This window comes from Cherax quadricarinatus, chromosome 49 (genome assembly GCF_038502225.1).
Source record: "Cherax quadricarinatus isolate ZL_2023a chromosome 49, ASM3850222v1, whole genome shotgun sequence".
Taxonomy (NCBI): Eukaryota; Metazoa; Arthropoda; class Malacostraca; order Decapoda; family Parastacidae; genus Cherax; species Cherax quadricarinatus.
This window is the reverse complement of record NC_091340.1, coordinates 25,725,153-25,739,613: the sequence shown is the minus strand read 5'-3', so window position 1 is coordinate 25,739,613 and position 14,461 is coordinate 25,725,153. Positions and strand designations below refer to the sequence as shown.

The 14,461-nt window shown below is 39.5% G+C and overlaps 1 protein-coding gene across 4 annotated transcripts in view; it reads left to right on the top strand.

The window, feature by feature from the left end:
- The window catches only part of Synj (synaptojanin), a 184,761-nt gene extending 173,652 nt beyond the window's left edge, over window positions 1-11,109 (top strand). For all 4 annotated transcript variants that reach the window (XM_070095294.1, XM_070095296.1, XM_070095295.1 and 1 more), the window contains 2 exons: window positions 1,789-2,006; window positions 4,491-11,109. In XM_070095294.1, the coding sequence (XP_069951395.1) occupies window positions 1,789-2,006; window positions 4,491-5,183 (911 nt within the window). In that variant the 3' untranslated portion in view covers window positions 5,184-11,109. The remainder of the gene's footprint in view (window positions 1-1,788; window positions 2,007-4,490) is intronic.
- Window positions 11,110-14,461: the final 3,352 nt, after the last annotated feature.

Genomic DNA, 14,461 nt, shown 5'->3' with positions numbered 1-14,461 from the left:
GTTGATGATACTGTGCTTATGGGAGATTGTAAAGAAAAGTTGCAAAGGTTAGTGGACAAGTTTGGGAGTGTGTGTAAAGGTAGAAAGTTGAAAGTGAACATAGAAAAGAGTAAGATGATGAGGGTATCAAATGATTTAGATGAAGAAAAACTGGATATCAAATTGGAGAGGAGTAGTATGGAAGAAGTGAATGTTTTCAGATATTTGGGAGTTGACGTGTCAGTGGATGGATGCATTAAGGATGAGGTTATCCATAGAATTGATGAAGGAAAAAAGTTGAGTGGTGCGTTGATGTATATGTAGAGACAAAAAACATTATCTATGGAGGCAAAGAAGGGAATGTATGAAAATATAGTGGTACCAACACTCTTATATTGATGTGAAGCTTGGGTGGTAAATGCTGCAATGAGAAGGCAGTTGGAGGCAGTGATGTCCTGTCTAAGGGCAATGTGTGGTGTAAATATTATGCAGAGAATTCGGAGTGTGGAAATTAGGAGAAGGTGTGGAGGTAATAAAAGTATTAGAGGGCTGAAGAAGGGTTGTTGAGGTGGTTTGGTCATTTAGAGAGAATGGATCAAAGTAGAATGACATGGAGAGCATGTAAATCTGTAGGGGAAGGAAGGTGGGGTAGGGGTCATCCTCAAAAAGGTTGGAGGGAGGGGTAAAATATTTCTAGTCTTAATGTAGGGTAAGAGGTGAGTAAACGAGATTAAACAAATAAATGAGAGAGAGAGAGAGAATGAGTACATGAGAGAGGACAGCGTGAGTTATGTAAACAAACCAGCCAGACACGTATGGTTTTAGTTCACTCCGCAAGCCGACTAGAAAAAAATCTCATATTCATGTTAACTTATTCTTCTGTGGGTATATTTATCATGCTTATATGTTACATAGCATGTTTATTATATAAATTTGAAAAAAATATCATAGATGGATTAAGCAAAATGTCTATATTAATGTTTTGTACGATATTTAATGCGCCTCACTCTGACTTTTTTGGGTTATCCTGGGTTCCCTACACATGTGCTGCTATGTATGATAAGCTATGTAACTGTATTTGTGTATACCTGAATAAACTTACTTACTCAGTGATTATTATTATAAATTATTATTATTAAAAGTTATTAATATTACAAATTATTATAATCATAATAAAAAAGAAGTGCTAAACCCACAAGGGTCATGAATAGCTATAGATAAAGACATACAAAAGGAATATTTTTCTACAGTTAAGTAACTGGTGTTTGACTAGAGAAAACGTAATTCTTCCGACACTTCTACCATAGCTGGATTAATGAAAATGTCTATTAATGTATTATACGACATTTAATGTGCCCAAGAGATTATTATATGGTGTTGAGTAGAGACTCTTAGTGATTTTAATGTGTACCTGCATGCCAGCACAATGTGTAAGTATATTTAGGTACAGGTACACAAGTATACGGAATTATCGGAGTACACTGTATATATAAAATATGAAATAACTTTAAAACACTTGAAATTTTGGAAAGTATCCAGACATAATAGATGTACTCACGGAGAACATAAACAAACTGGGTGGAGCGTGCCGTATTTGAAAGACGACTTACCGTATAGCAAATTTTGATCATAATTTGAAATTGCCGTACTAGCGGAATGCCATAAGGTGAAATGCCATAAAGTGGGGCCCTACTGTATATGTATATAGAGGAGGTCTGTATGAGATAACTGTAAACAGAGGAACTTTATAAGAGAGCTGAGAGTGTCTACAGATGTTAGTATCCACAGGATAATTGTATGTCACTACAGGAGCACTGGAGGAACTGTATCAGTCACAGTCCGGGGACGAAGATGGTGTGTCAGAGTGCTCGGAAATAATTGAACAGCCACCACGGGCTGTCTTACTGGCTTGTAGGCCTGCGCCGCCCCGACCCACACCCTCCCGCCCACCGCCCCCCCGGCCCACACCACCCAGCTCGGCCCCTAGCTCACCTGCCCCACAGCGGGCTCAGCCACAGGGGCCCAAGGTATGTGTATGATTTGATTTACCTGAAATAACAAAGAATTGCCAATTTGCAAGTAAAAGTTATTCAAAATTTAATTTTGAGGTTAAAATTTTTATGATTTTTGTTGTGAGATTTTAAATTTTTTACAATTTTAGTTGGTAAGAATTTTTTTAAATTTTTGTTGATTAGAATTTTTTTACAGTTTTGACTGAGAGAAGATTTTTTATATTATTTTTGTTCCTTAGAATTTTTAAATGAATTTTGTTGAGAAATTAAAATTTTACTATTTTTCTTGATTATATTTTTTTTACAATCTTTGTTGTATTTTTTATTATTATAATCAAAAAGAAGTGCTAAGCCACAAGGGCTATACAGCTCTGCTATAATCTTTGTTGTAACATTTAATTATTATTATTATTTTTTTTTTTTTTTTTTTTTTTTTTTTAGCACACTGGCCGATTCCCACCAAGGCAGGGTGGCCCGAAAAAGAAAAACTTTCACCATCATTCACTCCATCACTGTCTTGCCAGAAGGGTGCTTTACACTAAAGTTTTTAAACTGCAACATTAACACCCCTCCTTCAGAGTGCAGGCACTGTACTTCCCATCTCCAGGACTCAAGTCCGGCCTGCCGGTTTCCCTGAACCCCTTCATAAATGTTACTTTGCTCACACTCCAACAGCACGTCAAGTATTAAAAACCATTTGTCTCCATTCACTCCTATCAAACATGCTCACGCATGCCCGCTGGAAGTCCAAGCCCCTCGCACACAAAACCTCCTTTACCCCCTCCCTCCAACCTTTCCTAGGCCGACCCCTACCCCGCCTTCCTTCCACTACAGACTGATACACTCTTGAAGTTATTCTGTTTCGCTCCATTCTTGTTTATCTCACTCCAAAATTTTTTCTTATTTTCATCAAAATTTCTTGACAGTGCCTCTCCCACTCTATCATCTGCTCTCCTTTTACACTCTCTCACCACTCTCTTCACCTTTCTTTTACTCTCCATATACTCTGCTCTTCTTATAACACTTCTGCTTTGTAAAAAACCTCTTTTAAGCTACCTTTTTCTCTTTTATCACACCCTTGACTTCATTCCACCAATCACTCCTCTTTCCTCCTCCACCCACCCTCCTGTAGCCACAAACTTCTGCTCCACATTCTAATACTGCATTTTTAAAACTATTCATATACATGTATATGTGAAAAAATAGCTATTTGTGAAAAAGTTGTTTGTGAAAAATGCAGTATGTGGAGTTAACCTGTCGGAAAAATTGGGTTAGGTTCTATTCGACCCCCAGAAATATTAAACCACTTTTCTTATAAATGCATAATTCATTTAAAATAATAAATTATTGTTCCATGATTTTAAAAGGTAAATGTTATAGGTATATAAAAGAATGTTATTACATTATGATAAAGGATGATTCAACATAGCATAACTTAATAGTCATGCAATGGAATAAACTTAAATTGTCAATTAGGTTGTTTAAGTGGTTTGATGTCAGTGGAGAGGCGTGGTGTGGCATTACTGGGCCTCAGATGAAGTGGATGGCTGGGGTTCACTGGTTTAAGTGGATTGCCAATATTTTCAAAGCTGAGTTGTAGGCAGTTTCATGTTTATCAAACATATAGCATTAATACCTACCTCGTCATGTGTAACAGTTCCAGATTCCTATAGAGCGTTGCAGGCTATCCAGAAATTTGGTTCCCCTCATCCCATCCTCCTACATATACAGTTTCTGGTTTTATTGCATTTCTAGTAAGTACCAAGATGCCATTATCTACTGGGTCCCTGGACATGCTGATGTTCTGGGTAAGGACCAGGCAGACTCCACTGCTTGGTCAGCAATACATTACCTAATTTCATACAAGGGTGTTCCTCTCTCACACTATTTTGAAGTAATCTCTGAACAACTTTGCAGCCATGGACAATGATAGTGGTCTGAGCTGATGTCAATAAATTGCATTGTAGCAGTCTGTGTTTGGGTTTCTGGTCACCTTTTTACCATTGCTGTTGTGTTTGGGAGACTTCACTCACCTATGTATGGGACGCACATTTCACTCATGAGTGTCTTATGGGAAAGCACTCAGTGCCACTGAGAGGATTGCCAAATTGTGTAGTTGGTTCACCATCTATCAGTGGGCAGTAGAATTCACTTCCAGTATCTCCACTGCCCTTACGCACTGACTCTACCTGACCTCACTGAAAGTCTAACCTTTGATGCTAATTTCCTCTTGACTTTTTAACAGAAACTTATTACTCCAACTTCGATTACATTTTACCTGTAGCACTCTCCATTACCCTTACTAAACCTGCCTCTTGCACACACATACCCCATGCTAGCCTCTGACATTTGCATATTCCTTCTTTAGCATAGCCCACCCTGAAGCGCATTATGGCCCTTTTGGGTTTAGCAGTTAGTTTGATTATATTATTATTATTATCACTGTTTCTTTGAAGTGATTATTGTTACTTTTCTCAAAGTTATTGCTTCTTTTTCCAGGTAAAGGTTATCACTAAGCCAGTTCGACCAGCACAGTTGTTAACTCGGGTAACCAGCACTCCAGCGTCACAAACTAACACTATCATTGATCAAGTCACAAGCATACCTGAGAAGCCAACACAGTCCTCGACACAGTCCTCAACACAGTCCTCGACACAGCCCTCATGGCCGGTCGTACCACCTCGTATGCCCTCTCAGGAGAGCCCCACTGAGACGCCACCCTCAGCTGAAGCTCCTGCTTTCTCCAGTTCCTTGTTTGGTGTACCCCCATCTGTGCCAGCCAGTGTCCCAGCTGTAAGCAACGAGAAGCCTTTTGTGTCACCATTTGGCGCACCCCCTCCTCTACCAGACAACTGTCCACCGGAATGGTCTGACTCAACCAATGAAAAGCCTCACCCTTCACCACCTGTTGTTCAACCTCCACTACCATCGAACATCCCATCCACCACTACCCTACCTACCAGAGAACAGTTCAGTGGTCCACCACTTGGTCCACCACCCTCTTTACCACCCACCGGACCACCACCACCTCTACCAACCAACGGCCCACTTCCACCAAAAGACCTTCCACCGAACATCCCCACCCGTTCACTGCCTCCAGTACCGAGTAGAACTGGCCCACCTCCAGTACCTTCCAGATCCATTCCCCCAGTTCCTGCTCGTAACCTTCCTCCAGTACCTCCTAGGAAGTAAATTGTGTAATTACTTTCAACGACCTAGTCACAAAGTTGTACCTACAGGTGATATATTTAGACTAATGTAACTATTGTAATTGCGGTAATTAACTCGTGTAATAAAGGTAATTAACTCGTAATTAACCTGTTGATATTTATTAAATTTGGTTAAGTATTTTTCTGTTGTATTTTTTATAAATTATTAGAAATAATTATTTTTGTTAATGGTTCTGGTTATTAGTGAAGATTGTATATATACCAGGAAGTGTATATCTGTATATACGCTGAGAGGTTTGCATATCTTAGTGTATATGTGCTCAAAGGTTGGGTATCTGTATATACACACCAAGAGGTGTATATTTGTGTATATACACTGAAATGTGTATATGTTGGTGCTTCTAAACCAAAAAGGGTTTATTGTTATGTATATACATTTGAGAAGTGTATCCCAGTGTATACACACTGAGAGAGGTGGGTATCTTGAGTATATACACCAAGAGGTGCATATCAGTGTATATACTGAGAGGTGTATGAATATTTACATCTCAGTATACATAAACTGAGAGGGGGTATAACTCAGTATACAAATCTATATAACCTGTGTCATTACAAGGGATCCCACCTGCCACCTCAGTGTAAACCTGCACACAGGTCGCAATGTGGCAGACCTGCACGCAGGTTGCAATGTGGCAGACCTGCACACAGGTTGCAACGTGGCAGGCCTGCACACAGGTCACAACATGGCAGACCTGCATGCAGGTTGCAACATGGCAGACCTGCACACAGGTTGCAACATGGCAGGCCTCCACACAGGTCACAACATGGCAGACCTGCATGCAGGTTGCAACCTTGCTGACCTGTATGCAAGTCATACTGTAAACATTAATATATAACTTCTACCTAAAATTTTGCCTCTAAATATGTCAGCCTGAATATTTCTTTGTCACAGACAATAAAATGTCCAGGCAGGTGAAACCTTCTAATTTGTACAAATAAACGTCTTAAGAGGAAGACGAGTACCTTAACGTGTAGAAATAACTCGGTAATGATCTTAATACAATTTACAGTGATCTTAATACTCAAGTAATAGATCAGTTAAGTGTGTTTACATGTTATAGTTAGTGACATGACTTTATCTACTCTGACATGTATGGTAGATGTGTTTAAAATAAGCAGTCACTTTTTTTAAATCTTTTATATATGATGGAATTTTTTGTGAGTGCAATTAAAAAAAATTTTGATAATTGAATAGCAAGCACTGTGGAGGCCTTTCCATATGCTGTTCAGTTTTGGATGAACTTTTTCAATTGCATTAGCAAGAAATTTCACTGTGCTGTGAAGCTTTATAAGAGAGCTGGCTGTAGAAATAAGTTGCACATCATCTGAATATCCATGACTTGCTAAATATCCTGTCCAAGATGGAAACAGTAGTCGACACCTTGACCAACCAGAACAAACATGGAACAGCAGTAGTGACTGTCAAACACTACAGTCATCATATGAGGTCTCAGTACCACAGCCAAGTTCCAGTTACAAGGCTAGGCAGCGTAATTCCCATGATTCTCGACTGTTATAGTACACGAACAACCTACAGCACTAATTCCCATGAGTCTTGACTGTAATAGTAAACAGATAATCAACAGGAACATCTTGCAACACTCTAATTGCCATGAGTCTTGACTGTAATAGTACACAGATAAGCAACAGAAAAACCCGCTGTAGCACTGTAAATACAGTCAAGAACATCCTAAAACTGATGATAGTGAGGTTGACCCACGAGAGGACATAGAAAAACCATACCTGAGCACTCAGAAGTGAAAGAAAGAAACAGCCAAGCACAGCAGTGCCACAGCCACACTTCACAAGGTATGAGGTATGACAGTTAACTCTTACTCCCAGTGTAGGTGAGCACTACACAACAAATACCACTTACGTGCACCCAGTAAATGCAGAGGTAATAAGCCTGAAACAATACAGGTAACAAATGAATACATTGAGGCAGTTAAGGAGGTCATGCCCCCTCCAGGTCATGAGCATGGGAATAGTGACATAAGTGTGGGAACAATAACATTATATACTTGAGAGATGTATATCACTGTGTTTATACTGGGAGGTATACAGTGCTAATTGCATATACACTGGTAGTTTACATTAATTACTGTTTTAGGTATTAAAGTAGATTGGTGATGTACGGGTGACATGCAGCCTTAATGACCCTCGTGTAGTAGATAAACTTGAAAACCTAATTAACCAACCAACTAGCCTTAATGACCCACAGTAGCATGCTTGCAACAGTTCACAACCAATCCACAATACTGTGGCTGGAACAATTCACAACCCACAATGCTGAGGCTCAAACAATTAACAACTAGCCCACCTGCAACACAGCTTGTTTGTAAGTTGAAACACCTACAACACAACTTGTTTGCAAGTTTGAACACCTGCAACACAACTTGTTTGTAAGTTGAAACACAGTCAATACAACTTGTTTTTAAGTTGAAACACCTGCAACACAACTCGTCTGTAAATTGAAACACCTGCAATACAACTTACATTTGATGGAAATCCTCATATTATTGTATGGGTCACATTGTGAAAGGGGTCACATTATGAAGGGTCTCATTGTGATGGATCACATCGTTATGGTTTCTGTGATGGGTCACATCATTATGGTCCCATTGTCATGGGTCACATTATGAAGGGTCACATTGTGGAAGGTCACATCATTATGTAGGGTCACATTGTGAAAGGTCACATCATTGTGACAGTCACATCACATAAGGATAGCTGTTTTATGTTATTCATTCTCATGTCTGCACAGTGCTTCTCAACTACAGTACTGTGTATGTCACTGTACATGCAACTGAAACACACTATAATCTTGTATATTTTATTTTGAATCAGTAATGATTGCACATTCCAAGCAGAAATGTGTATATGATTGTTATTATAAACAGTTATCAGTATTGTATATATCATTTATTGATAGAACATGCAGAACAGTCCACATGGTAGTGAATGTATAAGCTGGAGGCCTTTCACATTGCAGCATTTCATCAGGAGCATGCAGTGTCAGAGGTTGACTCGGGTAGTGCAGCAAGCATTGCGATTGTTGTTAGCTGGTTGCATAATGATAGTCATTTGAAGATGCACATTGAAATTATTGGTTGAATTTGTGTAACTGTCTTTGTGTAGGTTTGACTCTGGGCCAGGCTTGTCTGGCCCTGGGCTAGGCTTGTCTAACCCTGGGCCCAGGTTTGTCTGACCGTGGGCCCAGGCTTGTCTGACCCTGTCCTAGGCTTGTCTGGCCCAGAGTTGCACACATACATTAATGCAACCACGAATGAGTGGGTTTAAGCAATTAACAATACTATGACTGGCCAGGAATCGAAGTCCCAATCCTTTAGCACACCTCATGAGAAGCCTACCAAAATTCTGAGATGCCTGAGACCACTGGATTATCAGTGCTTCAAACATCAGGTGCCAAGTACCACTGGACGTTGCTCCTGATAACGGTACGTATGTGACCATGGAAGCTACAGGACTAATTTCATTCTCCTCCAGTAGCTTCCATGGCCATGTGCTGGCATCAGGAGTGACATGTCCAGTGGTACTGGCCACCTAATGTTTGAAATATTGATGGCCCAGTAGACTAAGGCATCTCAGAATTTTGACAGGCGCTCTTGATTCGTTGTGAATGGGAAATGTTGCCTTAAGATATGAGAAAATTGCTGTATGTAGTGTGCACACTATAAAAACATCATGACCTTGTTTGGTTTAAAATAGTGACAGACATGTTTTAGGGAAGTTTTCATGGATTTACTGGCTATTTCTTGGTTGTTTGATAGACCAGAAAATGTACTAGTGAAGTATTAGTGATATTCACAAGTTTTAGACCAGAAGTGACTCAAAATAAGCCTGACTCTTGTAGGTTTAGCAATTTTTTTTATTATAATCAAAAGCCTGAGATTGGTGCAAATATTCGGCTTATAACGACTTTCTTGGAGAAGGGTAGACCCCCAACCACACACTGTCTGTTTTATGGGTTTAATTAGGTCTGCTTCAATTATTGGGACAGCCTTAACCCTGACCAATCATTCCTGGTTATGATGATGGATGGTATATGTAGGTAAAGTGTTAAATAGAAGAGGGCCAGACATGTCATTAATGAACAGAGGGAATGTTGCTATATTGGCTTTGTTGTGATTGAGGGTGAGGACTCTTGTTGTGCTTGGTTATCCAATCCTCTGTATTCACTGAGGAGCTTGGTGCATTCCTTGCTGCTCTTCTGGTATCAGGCAGTCTTGGCTCACTGTGTATTCAGATTCTCATTTTGCTGTGTGTACCCTGACCCAGAGTACTTCTGGCCACTCTCAGGCCCAACAGATCCAGGAGTGGTTAGCACAGCTCCATGCACATTATTATTATAATCAAAAAGAAGCGCTAAGCCACAAGGACTATACAGTGGCTCCATGCACAACACAAAAATGTGGAGTTCTTTTGGTCTCCTGGACCATATTGATATCCTAGGTAATGATCAGACAGATAGACAAAGGCTGCTTTAGCAAGCCTATTCCACACTAGACTTTCCACTACAGTGACTTCATGAGCTATATCCATAGATATGTACTTGCAAGGTGGGGGGCCCGGTGGGCCCTGCAGACTAGCAACAAGTTGTACAGGGCTCAGCAGAAGATGGGTGTTGGGCCCTCCTCCTCCTCCCACAGAAATCATCACTGAGATGAATCTGTCAGTGGAGGATAAGGCATACATCTCAGCCATAGACACCTGCACCTCGAGGAACCTTATAATTACTGAGGTGCCTGTAGGGACTTAGGGGAACATTTAGTATAGTCTTTTGACATTAACAATGTAATGGAGGTTTTTAATTACTACTGCTGCTGGCTACTTTACCTTGGTGTGATATAATTTGTGTTGAGTGTTATCCTGTGCTTTTATTGTCCTTAAATTGTTCATTGCTATGAGTACTGAGTGACTTCTCCTACTGTAACTACACTACTGCAGTTATACTACTATAACTATACTACAACTATACCACTGTAACTGTACTAGTACAACTATACAATTAACTATGCTATAACTATACTATAACTGTACTATGACTATATACTACTACAACTATACCATAACTCCACTACTATATACTATACTACTGAAACTATAACTGTTCTATGACTACTACAATATAAGTATACTGCTATTGACCCACAGTACAGGTGGTGTTAGAACTTATGGCAAGTGAGTGGTGAAGCTCCAGGACCATGGTTTCTTAGTGTGCTGTTACAGTTTCGTGAGTCATACTGTATCATGATACTGTCATGTGTCATACCAACATGTCATGATACTGTTGTGTCATACTGTCATGCATCACGACACACTCAGATGTGTCATATTGCACTATATAACTGTGTATACACTACACTGCAGATTGTTGCTGCAGTACATTACACATACAGTGTTGTGAAGTCCCTCTTGCAGTGTAGGTTGTCTTAAGACTTGTCAAGATGTTAGGCAGGAAAGACTGAAAAAGTCTTGTTTAACCCTTAAACTGTCGAAACGTAGATCTACGTTTTTTCAACATTTTAAAGTATGTAAAAAAAGTAATCTTCTTTTTGTTTTTTTACATTTGAAAATGTGTAAAAAAAAACTTTGATCCATTTTTTTTTTTGTTATATTTGAATTATTATTATTATTATTATAATCAAAAAGAAGCGCTAAGCCACAAGGGCTATACAGCTGTTATATTTGAAAATATTTAAAAAAAAAAAAAAAAAAAAAAAAAAAAAAAAAAAAATGTAGATCTACTTTTGGAGCACTACGCATGTGAACATAGATCTGTTTGGACAGTTTAAGGGTTAAGCAACGACTTCATTCCAGTCTTATTAGTTACTTAAGATGCAAATCAATAAAGGGATTTGTTTGTTTGTTGTGTTTATCTTTGTATCCTTGTTTGTGCATGTTGTACCGGTACACACGGTACAGTGCACTAGTACACATGGTGGTAGTATACTGGTATACACAGTAGTGAACTGGTACACACAGTGTACTGGTATGGTACAGTGTACTGGTATACATGGTACAGTGCACCAATACACATGGTAGAGTACTGGTACACATGGTTGTGTACTTGTACACATTGTACAGTGTGTACTGGTACACATGGTACAGTGTACTGGTACATGGTGTACTGGTACACATGGCACAGTGTACTGGTACACATGGTTGTGTACTGGTACACATGGCACAGTGTACTGGTACACATGGTTGTGTACTTGTACACATGGTAGTGTACTTCTACACATTGTACAGTGTGTACTGGTACACATGGTACAGTGTACTGGTACATGGTGTACTGGTACACATGGCACAGTGTACTGGTACACATGGTACAGTGTGCTGGTACACACGGTAGTGTACTGGTACACATGGTACAGTGTACTGGTATGCAAAGTACAGTATACTGGTACACACAGTACAGTACACATGGTACAGTGTGCTAGTACACATGGTAGTGTACTGGTACAGTGTACTGCTACACACAGTACAGTGTACTAGTACACATGGTATACTGGTATACATGGTAGTGTAACAGTACAGTGTACTGGTACATATGGTACAGTATACTGGTACACAGTACAGTGTCTGCTACAGAAGGTACAGTGTACTGTGACAGAAGGTACAGTGTAATGGTACACATGGTACAGTGCACTGGTACATATGGTACAGTGTACTGGTACACAGTACTGGTACACATGGTACACAGTACTGGTACACATGGTACAGTGTACTGATACACATAGTACAATGTACTTGTACACATGGTATAGTGTGCTGGTACAAGTACAGTGTACTGGCACACATGGTACAGTGTACTGGTACACAGTACAGTGTGTGTACTGAGACATGGTTAACAGCTCGCTAAATGCTGAATCATATTGGGACTCCAGTATCTCACTCATTTCTTTGTTGTTTAAGGAGAGGGAGCATTGACATGGGTCATCACACAGTCACTAAAAACAACAGACATAGCCCCACTCTACAAAGGTGGCAGTAAAGCAATTGTAAAGAATTACAGACTGATAGCACTAATGTCCCACATAAAAATCTTTGAAAGAGTTCTAAGAAACGAGACTGACATCCACTTAGGTACCCATCAGTTACACAATCCAGGGCAACATGGGTTTAGAGCAGGTCACTCCTGCCTGTCCCAACTACTGGACCACTATGACATGGTCTGGGATGCTATGGAGAACAAACACAATGCGGATGTAGTATACAGTGACTTTGTGAAAGCCTTCGACAAGTGCGATCATGGTGTAATAGCACACCAAATGCATGATAAATGAATATCAAGAAATGTTAGTAGATGGATCTATAACTTCTTAACAAATAGAACACAAAGAGTAAAGTCTGAGGCAGCTACAGTAAAAAGTTCTGTTCGATAAGGCACAGTACTCGCTCCCATCCTGTTCCTCATACAGTGGAGCCTCTGGTCACGAACATAATTTGTTCCAAAACTAGTCGTGACCCAAACCTAATTTCCCCATTGGATTGTATGTAAATACGATTAATTCGTTCCAGACCCCTATGAACTGTATGTAAAAATATTGTTTAAGATTTTTAAGCACAAACATATTAGTTAATTATACCATAGAATGCACAGTGTAATAGTAAACTAAATGTAAAAACTTTGAATAACACTGAGAAAACCTTGAATGACAGAGAAAACTTACATTGCACGAGTCCGTTCTAGACCCCTACGAACCGTTTGCTGTAAACTTTTTTTTTTTTTAGTTTTAAGAGACATCTAATGGCTGAGAAGTGAATTCTGTTATTTATCATCCAATTTCTTTCATTTTTGCTGTACGTTAAGAAGCATCTTTCCATCATACATTTGCCCAAGTTTCAATAAGATAGCCCAACAAACTGAGAAAAAAAAAAATTTACCAAGAATCATATATGGCAAGCCTTAGCTGGGTACTGGCACTGTGAGAAGGTGTTTGTGCACTACCTGCTGATAAAACATTGCTAATCTGAATTTATCACGGTTGTAATTACTGTAATTTATGAATAACTTCCGAGATAATCGACGAAAACAAGCACACACTGAAAAAAAAAATTGAGAAAATCACTGTCTGACTATTTTGGGTTATCCCAGGTTCTCTACACACATGCTGCTATGTATGATAATCTATGTAACTGTATTTGTGTATACCTGAGTAAACTTACTTAGTTTTATGGTGCATTACGAGTGTATATCACAGCACTGTACTACACTATGTTTTCCAGAAGGGGGTAAGAGGATGGTACTTTATCCCTTATCCTCAAGTTCACAGCGAATGAACACACATCTGACCGAGACCAACTACAAGGCAAGGGTCTCTGTTAGGTGTACATAAACAAGAAGAAGTGGGGAAAATTGGCATGTGCAAAAAAAAAAAAAATGGCGCAGAATGTGAAAATTGGCGCAGCTGTGTTTAATCAGCACCCGACTATGTGTTCGTGACCAGATGCAAAAATTTGGCGAATTTTTTAGTCGTGAACCAATTTGTTAGTGTTCAGAAGCGCTTGTGACCAGAGGTTCCACTGTATCTATCTGACAGAGATGTGAGCCACAGCACCGTGTGTTTGTGACCAGAGGTTCCACTGTATCTATCTGACAGAGATGTAAGTTACAGCACCATGTGCTCCTTTGCTGATGATACTCAAATTTGTATTGCATTTTCATCCATCAAAGACACTGCAAGTCTCCAAGCAGACATCAACCAAATATTTAAATGGGCCGCAGAAGACAGCACGAAGTTCAATGAAGAGAAATTTCGACATGGAAAACATGAGGAAATTAGAACTGTATTGGAGTACAAAAAAAATTCTAAACACAACAACAGTGAAAAACTATTGTGAAGGACCTAGGAGTGATAATGTCAGAGGATCTCACTTTCAAAGATAGCAACAATGTATCTACCTTATCTGCTAGGAAAATGATATGATGAATAATGGGAACCTTCAGGACTATGGATGCCAAGCCCATGATGATTCTTTTTAAATTTCTTGTTCTCTCTAGGTTGGAATATTGCTGTACACTAACAGCCCCTTTCAAGGCAGGAAAAATTGCAGACCTGGAAAATATACAGAGAACTTTCACTGCATGTACATGTATAAGATAAAGCACCTAAATTACTGGGAACAGTTGAAGTCCCTTGATTTGTATTCCCTGAAATGCAGGCAACAAAGGTACATAATATACACTTGGAAAATTCTAGAGACAAGTCACAA